This window comes from Chanodichthys erythropterus, chromosome 2, assembly GCF_024489055.1.
Source record: "Chanodichthys erythropterus isolate Z2021 chromosome 2, ASM2448905v1, whole genome shotgun sequence".
Taxonomy (NCBI): domain Eukaryota; kingdom Metazoa; phylum Chordata; class Actinopteri; order Cypriniformes; family Xenocyprididae; genus Chanodichthys; species Chanodichthys erythropterus.
The window spans coordinates 29,114,866-29,132,244 of NC_090222.1; the positions used below are offsets into that span (position 1 = coordinate 29,114,866).

Below are 17,379 nucleotides of genomic sequence, written 5' to 3' on the forward strand. Positions count from 1 at the left end.
AAACGTGGACAGGTGTTGTAAAAAATGTAGTTGTAATGCTTTTGTTACTGGTATTTTGTCATGGCTGTGATTGGTTGATGCTTCCTGTAATATAGCAGATTTGAATCTAGTCAATAGGTCTGTTTCATGGTGAGCCATTGGCTTATTTTTATACATATTCATTCAGACTGAAGATGCATTTCAGACTGTCAATTGACAGCTTATGGTTACATGTCCATTTTGTTTGCATTGATGACATGCCTTTACTCACTTTGCCTTGACCATATGCTAATATATCTGTGTGACTGAATCCTCACACTCTTTTCGTGTTAAATTTAGGATTGAATTATTATTATTTGAGTTTAGGTCATTAAGCTTTAGTGCTGCAAATGTGAGTATATATGTAAATGAAGGAATAAGCTTATTAACAAGGGCCCATGCAGAAAAGTAACTTTTTTTTTCTTTTCACATTGTGTAGGAAATGAAGGACACTATTTTTTTTTTTCTTTTCATTTTTTCTGTTCCCTACTTCCACTACTTCAGTTTCACCAACTGTTGAATATTTGATCATTATTTTGTAGGACAATGGGCTAAACCTGTAGCATGTATGAACTGTGTCCTGATGATCAATTCAATCTATCGCCCAATCTGGGTTGCTGCAGCATTCTGGTCATGTTTAGCCCGATGTATGAGATCTGTTGAACAAAAAGTGCAATGAAAATTTTAAACATTAAAATATAGTATGCTCCTGGTGAGACACTAAGGTAATAAAATAAAGAGAAGAAAACACTGAAAACACGAGTTAGCTCTTTACCTGTATGATGGTTTATGGCGTTTGTTACAGTATTCCCATTTATATGGAGTCACCATTGTTTTGCTTATTTTGTTTGTTTTGAGGATGGACTGTTCCTTTCTGAGCGCAATCTGACTGATATTTATGTAGGTTGATGTATAAAGTTACATTTCTCTCTCTTTTTTTCCTTTTTTTTGGGGGGGGGGGGAATTGAAGAGTCCTGGTGAATTATGAGATACTATGAAAAGTGTTCATTTGACACAATGATTATTTAATGTAAATATTAAAAACACAACAGGAGAAGCCATATGTTTGGATGCCGCACAAGGGATAAAGCAATTTTTAGTTGACAGTTGGTTATTTTGTTGCATTAAACCAGGTTTGAATAAGGTAAAGAAAGCTTTGTGTTCTGTTCAGACATTTTCAAATGCTTTTACCGTTTTTACTGTGGTTGATGCACATGCTTTTCATGCTTAACAGCAGTTTGTCCATAATAAAATATCATCCATTAATAGTTACCAGGGTTTGTCTTTTTTTTTTTTTTTGGACCTGACATAACTTTCTTCTTATAAAAACAACCCACTGCTGTGCAGAAACAAAACTAGTAACTGCACATTTGATCAAAATGATCAAAATTTAGGTATGATTGAAATTGTTTCTTACACAGTGATCATTCCTGTGATAGGGTGATTTGGTTCTGATTAGCTGCAGAGAAAACGGTGTGAAAATTGACATCAAAGCATTTTTGTTTTTATGGAAATTTACACAATTTTAATTTGTTTAAAATTATTTTATTGGGAACAAGTCTTTTAAAAGTTAAGTCCATTGTTTTTTCATTACAATTATTAAAGAGAAAATAAATATAAAACAAGCGTTCAAGAACTTTTATTTTGAAAACCTCTACAGCGTTTACCTTATTTTGAAACGTACTACCGTTGCTGGCTTTACATATTATCTATAACCAATAACGAATTTCAGACCTGGACTCTATTGCAAGCTGCTTTAGGTCCCTGATAACTAAATTTTCCCTAGTGTAATTATACGTGTTGTTGTCATTTTAGGAGTGGATGTACAAAACGCCTGTTTAAGCTGTAGGATGCTGTACACTAAAGGCTGTCAGAGTCCACAGGACAATCAACACGATCTTCAGTCCAGTTGGATTTTCAATGCCGTCTAAATGAAACCGATTAACTAAAGGTTTAGTATTTGCGGTAAGAAGATTTTCTGCTTTTTCAGCAGGACCCTCCTGTTTACATCTGCATGTCTGCAACCAGCTAATACTGGCACATTAGCTATATGAACCTTCATGATTAAACATGCCTGTTGAAAAACATAAATCAGCCTATGGTGGTTTCCTGGGTTTAGTTGGTGCCCCTGTGTCCTCAGGCAGTCTTCTTGACTGGTTTAAAAGGAGTTTTGCACACTTTTCAGCTGGTCTAACTGAGAGACCAGCCAAACCACTGCTTGGTCATGGTGGGAAACCAGCTAGACCAGTTTGTACAGACTGATAGACCACCTTTAACCAGCTACATTGTTCCAAAACAGATTTAGATTAGAGAACAGAAACATCCATTAGTTTAGGTGATAATTAAAAAGACAAAATTATGATGTAATAGTAATAATATCACAGTATTAATGCTGTTCCAGGAATGTCTTGTAATTAAAACTATAAACTATATTATTGTCCTTCCCAAATATTTCTTCAGGTTGTGCACAAGAAGATGAAAGCTAACATGTTAAAGAAAAAAAAGAAAATAACCAAACTGCTGCAAAATGTTGATAAAGAGCCATTGCCATCAAATAGTGATGGCATCAGTATCGACACGGATAAAACCAAAACATCTAATAACACTCAGGATTGTGTTATGGACGCCTGTCCTGAGGTCACACAGTTGAGACCAGAACAAGAAGAGCTGGAGGCTTTGGGAGTCCTAACTGTGTCATCTGAACAACACCAACAACAGAAGCAAGAGCCTCATCCTACAGCTTTCAGAGCATTTATTCCAAAGACAGAACCAGACTGTGTCCCCTTAAACCCACCCAGTTTTCAGATCAAAACTGAGCCTGACATTTATGAAGTGCTGCAGAGAGAGTCTGCCTTGATTGTGAAGGAGGAAAATGAGAGTTGGAAGGAAGTGAAGCTTGAGACAGCAGATGAAATCTCTGTGGGTGCTTCTGGCCTGGAGAAAAACTCAGGTAATTGATTTATTTAATATGCCTTGGTCTTATAAATTAAGTGAAGAGAAGTGACATGAAGGCCAAGTATGGCAACCCATACTGGAAATTTGTCGTCTTAGTGCACAGTACACACAATAGGAGCAGTGAGTAGTGAACGCACACACACAGCAAACCGTGGACTCGCACACCCGGAGCAGTGGGAAGGGATTCGCTGCGGCACCCGGGGAGTGATTGGGCGATTAGTGCCTTGCTCAAGCGCACCTCAGTCGTGGGTATTGAGGGTGGAAGAGTGTGCGGTTCATTCACTCCCCCTCCTACATTTTCCTACCGGTATTGAGAATTGAACCTGCAACCTTCGAGTTATATGTTTGACTTTCTAGACATGTGTGAAAATTCAAGAGAATTACTGTAGATTCGAATTTTGGTTTTATTTCTGTTTTATTTTTGTCTTTTTATTTTCATTTAGTTTGGCTGTTTTAGTATTTATTATTTTATTTTAGTATTTTTATGCTGCCAAAGTGTGTGGTAAATTATATAATTTAAAAAGTGTTATCTGGTGGCTTATTCGTGTTTCATGAAGGCAGGTTATACAATTTGCCCATAACAATATATTCTGTATCAAAAACTGATACCTATAATGTAAATATTTAATTTGTTATAATGACATTAAATAACAGTTGAGTTGATTATTTTTGAAATGTAAATTTTATTTAGAAATTGTTTTTAAATAAATAAAAGTTAATAAGAGTTATATGGATGTATATTAATTTATTTCCAGTTCCTTCAATACTACACGTTTTTATTTCAGTCTACAATTTCCTTTAGTTCTTGTTAACATTAAAAACACAAGAAGTCTTCCTGTTAGTGGCATATACCTGTTTAATGAAGGTTATACAATTTGCCCTGTATTAAAAACTGATACTGATTGTATAAATATTTAGTTTTTATACTTAGTATTTTAACAATAGTTGGATTATAATGAATGTAGCATTTATTTCAAAAGAAAATATAAACAAAAAATATACATTTATTTGCGTCCTTTTTTGTGATTTTCTAAAATTACATTTAGTTTCAGGACTTCCAGTTATATACGGAAGAGGATTAGGGCCAAGCAATAATAAAAAAATAAAACCATCTCAAGATTAAAGTTGTTAAATTTCGAGAAAAAAGTCGAAATAAAATGTTGAGAATAAACTCATTAAATTGCGAGAAAAAACTCGTTAAACTTCGAGAAAAAAGTCGAGATAAAATGTTGAGAATAAAGTCATTAAATTACGAGAAAAAAGTCATTAGATTATGAGAACAAATTCGTTAAATTTAGAGAAAAAAAAGTCGATAAAATGTTGAGAATAAAGTCATTAAATTACGAGAAAAAAGTCGTTAAATTATGAGAATTTAACGACATTTTTTCTCATAATTTAATGAATTTCTCGTAATTTAACTACTTTTTTCTCGTAATTTAATGACTGTCAACATTTTATCTCGACTTTTTTCTCGAAATTTAACGATTTTTTTTCTCGTAATTTAACAAGTTTATTCTCAACATTTTATCTCGACTTTTTTGTCTTGAAATTTAACAAGTTTTTTCACGTAATTTAACGAGTTTATCTCAACATTTTATTTCAACTTTTTTCTCGAAATTTAAAGATTTTTTTTCTCGTAATTTAACAAGTTTATTCTCAACATTGTATCTCGACTTTTTTGTCTTGAAATTTAACGATTTTTTTCACGTAATTTAACGAGTTTATCTCAACATTTTATTTCAACTTTTTTCTCGAGATGGTTTTATTTTTTTATTATTGATTGGCCCTAATCCTCTATGTTTGTCTGTGTTGTTGTTTTCATTACCATTAATAACATTGCCTGTTAATTGATTTGAGATCATAACCTGAACCTAAGAATACTTGACATTTTGACATTCATGTTATATTTTTCTGTATTTTCCTTCTACAGCTTCTTCCTCCCTGGTTTTTCCTTGCCCCCATTGCTCTGTGACTTTCACTGAGTTTACATACCTGGACAAACACCTCAAATGGTGCCATCAAAGTGAATATCTGGCATGGGTAAAAAACCACAAAGTCTACAACTGCTCTAAAATATCCTCTGGGATGCTCAGCTGCTCGATGTGTCACTATTGGTTCTTCTCTCAGAGGCAGTTGGAGACCCACATGCGCAAGGCACATCTTCCCACGCCCAAACCCACCCGAAAGCGCTACACCTGCCCGCAGTGTGATCGTAGCTTCGATTACATCGGTAACCTGCAAAACCACTGCCGCAGATGCCATGGCTTAGCCACGGTGTGTAAGGATGGACATATTAGCTGTGCCGCATGTGGTAAAAGCTTTGCCGGAGTCTGGGGTCTCGGACCACATCGCTGCCACGAGGATGAGACGAAACTCAAAGTGGATGTCGACGAACCCATTTGCATGGACCGTGGCTATTTGTGCCGAGATTGTGGCAAGAACTGCTCTACGCTGCAGTGTCTGACGATACACAAACGCACTCACACGGGCGAGAAGCCATTCGTTTGCGAAGACTGCGGCCGTAGGTTTTATGATATGGGGAGTCTGCGGAAGCACAGAGTCATCCATACGGGGATCCGGCCTTACAAATGCCCTGAATGCGAAAAAGAGTTTGCCAGGATGGCCCACCTTAGATGCCATCTGCGAACCCACACTGGGGAAAGGCCTTACCAGTGCCCCCAGTGCGGGATGAGATTCAGCCACCTATCGACGCTTCGTATCCACCAAGAAGTTCATTCTAAGGAAAAAGCATTTCCGTGCCCCGACTGCGGCAAAACATTCTCTGCTCTGAGGTACGTGAAGGTCCACCAAAGAGCGCACAACTCCGAGCGATTGCTGCAGTGCAGAGAGTGCACAAAGACATTTTCACGGGAGGACGTGCTGAAGAAACACCTGCGCATTCACACGGGAGAACGGCCATACTTCTGCAACGTCTGCAGCAAGCGTTTCGTCCGTATACAGCACCTGAAAAACCACATGCGCACGCACACCGGCGAGAAACCGTACCGCTGTGAGCAGTGTGGCTCCAGCTACGCCCAGTCTGGCGATTTGACAAAACACATAAGGAGACACACGGGGGAAAAACCCTACGCCTGTTCTGACTGCGACCGCCGCTTCAACAACTCGGGCGACCTGAGCAAGCACAGGCGCAGTCACACGGGCCACAGACCCTACAAGTGTACGGAGTGCGGGAAAAGTTTTCTTCTGCCCCAGCACCTGAAGTTACACAAACAAACACACACGGGCGAGAGGCCTTACAGCTGCCCGCGGTGCCTCCGCACCTTCACTCGTTCGCACCATCTTTCTCAACACATGGAAAAGCACATTTGAAGATAAGGGTTCTGCACCATAAAATGGATTGGGTGTTTTTGATGAATTGGAAAGTAGTTTACTTAAAAAGTAACTGAATCCAGATGCATTGTCTTCCTTTCTGGACTGTCCTTAAAGGTTTAGCATACAATTATTTTGCATGCTTAACTCCACTGGAGACATTAAACGAATAGAATTAATGCCTTACAATATTTTAAGGATTAAAGGATTAGTTCACTTTCATATGAAAATTAGCTCAAGCTTTACTCACCCTCAAGCCATCCTAGGTGTATATGACTTTCTTCTTTCTGAAGAACACAATCTGAGATATATTAATAAATATCCTGACGCATCCGAGCTTTATAATGGCAGTGATTGGGATCAACGAGTATGAGCTGAAGTGCATCCATCCACATCCATCAATGTCCATCTGTGTTTGTGTAAAAAAAAATCCATATTTAACAAGTTATGAAGTAAAATATCTAGCTTCCCCCAGACCGCCTTCTGTATTCAAATTACGAAGAAAGTGTAAAAGGATTTAAGCTAAAGTTAAAGGATTAGTTCACTTTCAAAAAAAATTTCCTGATAATTTACTCACCCCCATGTATGGAAGAGGATTGGGGCCAAGCAATAATAAAAAAATAATCATCTCGAGATTAAAGTTGTTAAATTTTAAGAAAAAAGTCGAGATAAAATGTTGAGAATAAACTCGTTAAATTAGGAGAATAAACTCATTAAATTTTAAGAAAAAAGTTGAGAGAAAATGTTGAGAATAAACTCGTTAAATTACGAGAAAAAAACTCGTTACATTTCGAGAAAAAAGTCGAGATAAAATGTTGAGAATAAAGTAATTAAATTACGAGAAAAAAGTCATTAAATTACGAGAACAAATGTCGTTAAATTATGAGAAAAATGTCGTTAAATTTCGAGAAAGCAGAGATAAAATGGTGAGAATAAAGTCATTAAATTAACGAATTTATTCTTGTAATTTAACATTTGTTCTCGTAATTTAATGACTTTATTCTCAACATTTTATCTTAAATGTTTTCTCAATTTAACATTTTTCTTATAATTTAACAAATTTGTTCTCGTAATTTAACTACTTTTTTGTTGTAATTTAACGACTTTATTCTCAACATTTTATCTCTCGAAATTTAACGAGTTTTTTCTCGTAATTTAATGACTTTATTTTCAAAAATTTATTTCGACATTTGTCTCAATTTAATGATTTTTTTCCTCGAAATTTAACAACTTTAATCTCGAGATGGTTTTATTTTTTTATTATAGCTTGGCCCTAATCCTCTTCCGTACCCATGTCATCCAAGATGTCCATGTCTTTCTTTCTTCAGTCGAAAAGAAATTTAAGGTTTTTGATGAAAACATTCCAGGATTATTTTCCTTATAGTGGACTTCAGTTGGCCCCAAACGGTTGAAGATCAAAATGCAGTTTCAGTGCAGCTTCAAAGGGCTTTAAACGATACCAGATGAGGAATATCTAGCGAAACGATCGGCCATTTAAAAAAAAAAAAAAATTTGTTTTAACCATAGTATAGTATAGTTTGAAAATAGAATAGATTGTCTTGAACTAGCTGAATGATGAATGTTTTCATCAAAACCTTAATTTCTTTTTTTTCGACTAAAGAAAGAAGGACATGGACATCTTGGATGACATGGGGGTGAGTAAATTATCATGAAATTTTTATTTGAAAGTGGACTAATACTTTAACTGATGCAACGCCAGTTCCATTTTTTTTCCTAATTTGAATATGTAAGGCGGTCTGGCAGAAGCTAGATATTTTTCTTCATAACTTGTTAAATAAGGATTTGTTTTTTTATTTATTAAAATATGTTTGATTGTGTTCTTCAGAAAGAAGAAAGTCATATACACCTAGGATGGCTTGAGGGTGAGTAAAGCTTGGGCTAATTTTCACTTGAAAGTGAACTAATCCTTTAAATCTGAGAGGGAAAAAAACGCACCAGACAAACAGTGCTTTGACTTGAATGTATCTAGTTAAAGGTGCAGGCAGCACTAGCAGTGCAGATTAAATTGTAAAATAATTTAAAGAAACTGTTGGTTCATAACAGTGAACGAGGATGTGACTTCTACTTCATTTGTTTAAAAAGACTGCTGTGGCATAATAATAAACTATGAGCTTTAAGATGGCTGCATCATCTATAAACTGAGGTCAAAATGTCTCTTTTTGCTCAACACTCAGTGTATCTGACATATGATGAAAAGATGAATGAGGCAAAGGTACAGAATGTTTTATTTCTGTTTCTATGTGTGTTTTGCCAACTAAGTGTAAATGCTGTAAAGGTTTTTGTGTTAATATAAAAGTGACATTATGCACTTTTGCCTCATATTCATCTTTTTAATGTTTTCAGATGCCTTGTATACTGCAAAAAAAGCAATTTTGTCTTTACAATTCTAATGCTTTATGGAGGACACTGTAGATCTACCTTTTGTGTGTTGAATTTTCATCAAGTAAATGCTGTAATGGGTTGGTTATTTTACAGTTTATTGTTGTAACTGAACCTAAAGTCCTTCCATTTAGTGTTACTGTTCAATGCCAAAGTATTTTGAGGGTAAGATAATTTAATAATTATTATTGTGGCATGTTAAGATGAAAGTAATTTTACATGTATTCACTGAAGCACTGATAACTTGATCATACTGAAGCTCTAAGATAGAAGTTCATAATTTTTCAGTTAATTTTGTAATATCTGACTTGTGCTCACTAAAACTACGCAGTGGTTTTGTCATTGTATTGGCTTGTACTGTGCATCTGAAACTGTATTCTTCTTATCTTAAATAAACAGTAAAATACAATATGCAAACCATGGCCATTTTGTCTTTCCTTCTCAGCTTGTGCAGAGACTACCAAAGCATTGTCGCAAACGCTTAAAGCCAATAGATGGATCACTTGGTCAAAGGGCCCAAACAGGTCTGCTTCAGTCAATGTTGGGGGAATAGCCCTATTATTTTTATGTCTGCGATTACGAGGACAGCAGCGTGACTGGTGCACCGACACAGATAACAAAGATGTATTTAGGGCTAAATAATATTGAGTCTACCTTTGTTTAAAGCTGGAATCAATACTTCTTAAAGCATGTCCATTTTTCATTTAGCAAGCCTCTTGTCTGAGAGGAGGGTCAGGGAGATGTATGGAAGGGAGCGTCTTTTAATTCTCTCTGTTGCTGTAGTATAATAATAATTGTCAGAACAAGCACGGCTCCTAAAGATCGGGTGATAGGGAGGTGAGCCACGCACAAAATTAATAGATTTTGAAAATTGAGACGGATTATGTGACATGTCCCCCCTCCCTCACATGATTTTCTTGTCTTATAGGGTACGGACAGAAATGACCACTGGAGACAGAGTATCATGGGTAAAATTTTGGAGTTTTTGAATATACTCTCCAAATGCAGTTTTTGTATTTTTAATGGCTATTTCAGTCACTCTATAGAAACTGTACATTTTTATAAATTGCAACAAATGTTTCAATTTGGTAGCAGTTCCTCCTGCGGGGCACCAGGGGGAAACAGATATCTGTCGATGTGTGCTTTTGGGAATTAGGATGTGCTTTGGTGCCATCTGTCTCTGTCCTGTGCTTCTCACTCTTCCCACAGTGAGACAGCCTGCTGTGTTACTTCACACAAACAAGTGAAAAAGCATAACGGTTTCTAATGCGTAACATGTAATCCTGTTTGCGCTACTCCCTTGTCTCCGTGTCAAATTATGATTATAAAATCAAACTTTTTCCACACAGAACGAGTTTGTGCGTTCTGCTGTACTTCTTTTACATAGTTTTTCCAAGTAAACATGGGCTAGACGGACCTCTTTGACTGTCGAGACGGGGGTGCTGCATGTCGGAGTAATGGGGGTGCTGAAAAGTGAATTGCTATAACAGAAACTAACCTCTAACCCTACCCCACACACTAACAGGCAGCTTTCATGACGATTTGTAAAGACCTTTCTGCACCTTTCATGACATCCGTTTCTCCAACCAGCAGATAATCACGGCTGCATCCGAAAGCTTAAAAATGCTGCCTTTGAAGGATGCATTCAAAGGTAGGAAGTCATTGAGCACGTCCAAATCAAGCGTTAGCTTCACTTCCTGTCTCATGAGACGCCTTCATCTGATCGATTTTGAAGGCAGCATAGATGTATCCCTCACTTCCTTTGATATCCCACAATTCTGTGCGTTCCATTCTGTGACAGTTGAGTTAAAAAGCAAAGATGGCGTCTGAAAGTTGCGTTTGGTGGACGCTTTGTGTGTAAACGTACATTTTTTCCACTTTTGATGTCATTTCTAGTAAGAAATTACTGCTGTAGTAATGTGTGTGTTGAAATGTTCGCTTGGTTATCACTAAATCTCTCTCTTTTTAGTTGTAGATTATTAACCTGTTAGCGTTCCACTGTACCGCCTGCGGTACACATACCTTTCAAAAGAGACCAAAACCATGCATATAGTCCAAATGGTTCAAAAACGACATGCAGTTTACTTTGGGTATGCATTTTAGACAAATTTAACAGGAATGCTAAGGGGTTAACTGGTTACACTGCCTCAGAAGTCTGTCCAAAATCAGTTTTGTGAGGTGCAAAGTCATTCCCTGATAGGGCAGCAAGTCAGCTGCCTAACACCGTTTCTGCACCAAGTCAAGTCACCTTTATTTATATAGCGCTTTTTACAATGTAGATTGTGTCAAAGCAGCTTTACATTGATAACTGGTACATTATTTTGGCTGCACAGCAGCTCTTAAAGAATAGTGTCAGTGCAGGCAGATTAAAGCACTGTTGAATATCAAATGTCAAGTCAAATGTCAAGTGTCCCCAACTAAGCAAGCCAAAGGTGACAGCGGCAAGGAACCCAAACTCCAACAGGTGGCAAACAAGTGGCAAATAGGTGTTAAAATGGAGAAAAAAACCTTGGGAGAAACTAGGCTTAGTGGGGGAGCCTGTTCTCCTCTGGCGAACAGTGCTTTGTTACGACTCAGGTTGCTATCATAAGTCCGATAGGATCGCAACATTCAAAGTATTTATTTCAGTTCCATCCAGTTGATGATCGTATTTATCATGACGGTATGGACAGTTGTTGAGGAGCTGCGCCACTGGTTGTCATGTTGATGAGGCCTTCACAGTGGATGATCTAGTTGACTCAATCTCTGTTGATACTTCAGGGCTGTGTTGTGGTCGTGTCAAGGCGCAGGTCCTTGGTCTCACCTGGATATACGGCCTGGATCCGGTTGACTACGGTAAACCTCAGGATACACCAGATGTCTTTTTTTTGCGTCACATCGCTCCACGCCACAACAGCTAAAAGCTGTCTAAACTGAACGCAACAGGCCGACTGTTGCAAAGTCAAGTCAAGTCACCTTTATTTATATAGCGCTTTTTACAATGCAGATTGTGTCAAAGCAGCTTTACAGTGATAACTGGTATATAATTTTGGCTGCACAGCAGCTCTTAAAGAAAGTAGTGTCAATGCAGGCAGATCAAAGGACTGTTGAATATCAAATGTCAAGTAAAAGCACTTGGACTACGTCAGAAATAGAACGGGGAATCCGTTTACTGTCGCGAATTTGTCACTAATATCAATATAACTAATTATAATGGGTTCTATTGTCTTTTGACGCGTCGCGCTGCTCTCGTGCGGTATAGACACGGTTTGGACGCAGCACACATTCCGAGGTCTCCCGAATGAGGGCGGCAGTTTTAAGAATCTGACTTTTCTTTTTTTTCTTTTTTTGTTGCGCTGCAACGCTGTTTGTGTGAACCATAAAATCAAAATAGACAATTCTTGTTTTTATTTTAATAGAATATTTGAGTATTTGTTAATATAAGTTATTTATCCGTGCACATCATTCTTTTTTAAAAATTAAATTAAATCTTTAATCAAAAAACGTCCCCCTCCCTTTTGCAACTACTCTTCTCTGATGACTTGTTTACTGGCGCGAGGGCAGGACAACCTGTCACTCACGTGAGATCACGGCAATAGCAAACTTCAACGATCCAATGATCCAATCAATTCCCGATGGACAAAACATGTCCCACCCTACATTTTTCAGATACACAGTACTGTGCAAAAGTCTTAGGCCACCTCCAACTTTGTTGTTTTAACATTGTTTTAATGACCATCCATATTTATTTTTTGGTCTATATTATGATACAAGCAGAAAATACAGAAAATATGTACACAAAAAATCAGAACAAAATGGCTTCTTTAAGCAAAATCAGTATTTAGTGTGACCTGGACTCAAAGAAGAAAATCTGAGAAACTTCTCATCAGATTTTGGAAGTTTTCTTGGCCCTCCAGTACCTTCCCATTCCATTTAGGTTTAAGAGACACACTACCAGACTTTCAAGTTGTTCCATACACAAAAAACTCAGGCAGAAGCATGCACCTCGTTGCAAGGAGACACATGACTAATGAAAACGTGTTCTAAAATCAGCTCAATATATCAAACATGTTTGAGATTCTCCGACTGGATGGAATCATAGGCCAAAGCTAAAAAGTCTATGCCCATCATACACTATGCGATTTTCCACAAATCTGCAGACTCGTGCTGACTTTCAGCATCTAGACAAATCAGGGTGAAAATCTGTGCAAAAGTCATTCAGCGAATTCCAGCATTTAGTTCGCAACATTCTATGCTAACAAATGTAAGGACTTATTTTCTGTAATCATAGTTTGATCTTTGACCTCTGGTATGACCCATGTTCTTTTTGTAAAATGCTCCATCAACGTTCAGTGCTGAAACTCTAATACCCTTATTTACAGGCTGTTTTCTGACTGACCATCTCTAAAATACTCTAAAATTGAATTACTTCAATGTTGAATTAAATAAGAGCCCTCTTGCACATTTTTTTCCTATCTCCAATTTTTTATATGTAATTCCAACAATCCAATTTTCTCTATATTTTCTCTCAATACTCTTGTCAATTTGCTGAAGGAACACATTGTTGGCTTTGGTGTGCCGGTGTCACAGTGTCGTCTCGCTGCAGTGGTTTTGGCGCTTGTTGGCCTCAGAGGTCAGTGTGTGGGAAGAGCCGCCGGCTTTCGGGGTCTTGAGGGGGCTTTAGGGCGGCTGCTTCTGTGTCCCATTGGGCTCAGCCAAGCCCAAATCCACTTCTCTCATTCATGAAAGGGTTACAACAGAGGTCAAATCACCACTTTCCACTCCCTGCGAATAACACAAGCCGTGCGTGAGGGATGGTTTATGTAGGCGTAGATGAAACTGTGTATTTTAGGTGGGGTTTTTTTTTTTTTTTTGGTCATGGTACTTTCTTGGCACGTAATAAGTGCACAAAATGTGCCTGAAAGCACAGGCGCACAAAAGACTGAGAAATGATGCTGTGAGTTTTGCTTAGGGGAGGCTGGTTAGCACAGAAAACGAGTAAGGTCAGCGCTGTCAAACTCAAAATGAGGAGCTTCTCATTTTCGATTAGCGTCACTGTGCACATCTTTTAATCTGTTTTGTGGCTCCTAGCACTAGCTTTCCTTGTATCCCCAAATCTACAATCCACAACTGCTCCGTTTTTCTCCTCCTTACTACCTCTCCCCAGTCCACCCTCTTGTCCTAACCTTTGGCTCTGGGTGTCTGTTTAGCACAGGGATAGAGATGTGGAGGGTGAGGGAGACTGACAGTGTGTGCTCCCCTACTCAGTAAATATGAACTGCACCCAACAGACAGCCTCATTTATCACAAGGGAAAGAGCGCGGGAGGGAAAGAGAGAGAGCGGGAAAAGGGATAACCGGCTGGGACGATGTGGCCTCAGTGAGCACGAAGTTAGCTTCGGGATGAGAGACATGAGAGTAAGGAGGGGAAGACAAGAATAACACAACAACTCGAGCAAGTGCGGGAGGAGAAAGAAGACAAGCAGACGTGACGTTTAGAGGAGTCAAATAGTGGGATCAAAAGAATGTAGTTAGAAGAGAGGAGGTGTGGAGAAAAGATGCAGGCCTTTTGAAATACTGTGAGTGAAGAAGAAAGAGCAGAGACCTGACAGTGCGACCAGATCAAGTGCTTAAAATCAAAAAGCGTTTGTGATAATTCTGTAGGTCTGAGCAGATCATAAGAGAACAGGGCAAAGTAAATGTAAGCGAGACAGAAAGGTGTGCTTGGGGTCGGTGTAATGAATAAATCTCATTTTGATCTGAAGTGAATGAACTTATTAACGGATCACAACCTGTAATCTGGCTGCGAGTGTGGATCTTGACAACTCTGCTCCAGTTGATAAGGCTTTAATCCTCAGTGCTGTACACAGGTACTGACCACAGAGACCAAAGGTGACTGAGCTTACGATGCTGACTTCAGAGTCATTATCGCCTGTGTTCAGTCAGACACTACCACTCGCTTCCGAGCGCTTTCGCAATTAAAGCACTAAAGGTAAAAGAACACAGTAGTTTATGATAATTCCTGCATGTGCTGTTGTACAAGTTTCAGCTGCATACTGAAGCTACGTGAACTATTTTTTGTAAATATTATTTTATATAACACGCCAAAATTTTGCTTTTCCTTCAACCTCATATCATATTTCTACATGCATAAAACTGTATAGATAGATTATCTATATATCTATACAGTTTTCAGGTAAATTGTTAAAGGGTTAGTTCACCCAAAAATGAAATTTCTGTTTCTGTTCCACAGCCGTAAGACATTCGCTCATCTTTGGAACACAAATTAAGATATTTTTGATGAAATCCGAGAGGTCCAGAAAGGTACTAAAGACATCGTTAAAACAGTCGACGTGACTGCAGTGGTTCAACCTTAATTTTATGAAGTGACAAGAATACTTTTTGTAAACATAACAACTTTATTCAACAATCTCTTCTCTGTCATTATCCCTACGCAGTAAGCACAGTGAAGGCTTCCATTTTTTATGTCCAAATGCCGGCTCAGTCTTGGCCAAAGCTGATCACATGAGCAGCATGATGCATGCGTGTGATGCTGACGCAGGAGCCGGCCAATAATGAGTCGCCGTTCTGACGTAGAACCTGGAAGCGCAGGACGTAAACAACAAATGAGAATGACACAGAAAATGTTTTTGAATAAATTTGTTATTTTTGTTTCGTTTTTGCACAAAGCATCATGGGGCGTAAGAATAAGGTGGATACCTCTCTGATTTGATCAAAAATATCTTAATTTGTGTTCTGAAGATGAACGAAGGTCTTACGGGTGTGGAACGACATGAGGATGAGTAATTAATGACCGAATTTTCATTTTTGGGTGAATTAACCCTTTAAGGTGACATGTTGTTATGCTATAGATTATTTGTCTAAAAAACACTTGCTAAAATACTGCACAAGCATATTTATTTACTGTATTTAAGCAACAAAGTTCAGACCTGTATTTAAATTGATCATTTATTATTGGATCAGAGCCTGAACAATATTTAAGATTATTCTGTGATATTCTAAACTAATTATTGTGCATATGATAATCACAGCCTATTTCATGTGGTTAATATCCTTTTCAGTAACACCTTTTAAAAGGGTTGGAATGGTTGTAATTAAGGGCTGCTGTAATGAACTAGGCCTGAGTAGACTAATATCCCATAATTGGCACTAATAGCTGCTAACTCAAAGCCAATTGTTTGCCAATAAGAACCTTGTACATTGCCCTCTAGTCTTCGTTATGGTCAGTATCTGACCTCTGCATTCCCAAAGACTAAAGGACAGATTTTATTCATATTTGCATTCAGCTTTTTTCCCCTTCAATCTCAAAACTAATAGAAAACACTTTAGAAAACTAATAGAAAACACAGTTTATGCAATTCTGCAACAAATACATACTGCTAATAGTTTAGATCAGGGAAGTTCAAAATATTATTATGGTTCTATATTTATGTTGTTATAGACCAGCAGTTTATACAATATGCAACGGTGGTCTCTGCTCCATCTCTATCCACCAAGGAGTACTAGGCCTGAAAAAAGTTGTAGACTCTTGACTTGGATGAGATAAGAAATAGGAATATAGTACTGTAGGCTGTTTGTAGTTGTACTGCAGAGTTTCTGTTGACTTATGCCACTGCTTGCTACACATTGTTATGTTACAGTATGAGCTGAAAGGCTTCAAGCAGGTCTATAAATTAAATCAAGGCCACGATAAGGAAATTGACAGAGAGAGTAGTGCCCCAATGAAAGCAATTGGATGCTCGTAAAACGATCCCTGGTGGGCCCTCTATATCTCTTTCCTCGCTGTGCGTCCTCCTCTTTTCCTCTTGTCATTCCTTCTTTTCCCTCCAACACCTCACTTAGCTCTTATATGCTCTACCTTGTTAAATTTCCCAGTGCTGTTCTTTTTGCTGTTAATTTCCATCTTTTCTCCTACTTTCTGTGTTGATTGGCTTTTCTCTCTTTTTCATGTTTTTGCTCTTACTCACTATTTCTCTCAGACTCTTTCTCTGTCTGAACCCCCACTCCATGGAGAGACAGGAGAGAGGAAAGATGATGTGTGACAGTTGCTATATTTCGATCTTCTGTCAGTGAGATTAATATTGACACAGTGTGTATCTTACCAGAGGCCTGTGGACTGTGTACGTTGTGTATTTATTCATTATTCTGGGTTGGGGCATTTTTCTCAAGAATCAGACAATAACTGATGTGTGGACTTAGATAGAGAGAGTATATTGGTGGCCTGAAACGAGTCGATATGGTCACATCTGGGTTTGTCTTAACCATCGTCTTTGTCTCCATGGGGTGGCTGCAAAGTCAAACCTTGTTGTAGTTTCATGGGGTTTGAAACACCTCATGTTTCACTGACAAGCCCTTAGATACGGTCAAAGTTTGTCAGGGAAGATGTACCAGATAATTCAACATTTTGGCTACTTTGTGTGTTTAAATGATCCAGCTGTGAATGGATTTGGTGTTTCTAGTTATAGGATCAACTGATCAATTGTTTCAGCATAATTATGTCGAATGTACTTTGGCTTTTGAAGAAAACTCGCCCAAATATCCCCTTAATTTTCATTTGAATGAAAATGGTGTTTCTGACATTTTTTATTTTAATATTATGCTAGTATTCCGATGTATTTTATTCCGTTTAATTCTACCAATTGGTCTGTAAGAGTTCCAATAAATTGTAGAAAGGTTT

At 37.9% G+C, this 17,379-nt stretch overlaps 1 protein-coding gene across 1 annotated transcript; it reads left to right on the top strand.

Moving 5' to 3' along the window:
* The first annotated feature begins 1,744 nt into the window (after positions 1–1,744).
* Positions 1,745–6,711, top strand: LOC137027193 (zinc finger protein 436). The gene is made up of 3 exons (XM_067395118.1): positions 1,745–1,983; positions 2,479–2,968; positions 4,904–6,711. Exons 2-3 carry the CDS (start codon positions 2,494–2,496, stop codon positions 6,301–6,303), a joined length of 1,875 nt encoding a protein of 624 aa, XP_067251219.1. The 5' UTR covers positions 1,745–1,983; positions 2,479–2,493; the 3' UTR covers positions 6,304–6,711.
* Positions 6,712–17,379: the final 10,668 nt, after the last annotated feature.

Excerpts from the sequence above, each read along its gene's own strand:
- LOC137027193 (XM_067395118.1), top strand. The coding sequence starts at position 2,494 with ATGAAAGCTAACATGTTAAAGAAAAAAAAGAAAATAACCAAACTGCTG. Across the intron at positions 2,969-4,903 it reads TGGCCTGGAGAAAAACTCAG|CTTCTTCCTCCCTGGTTTTT; the intron begins GTAATTGATTTA and ends TTCCTTCTACAG.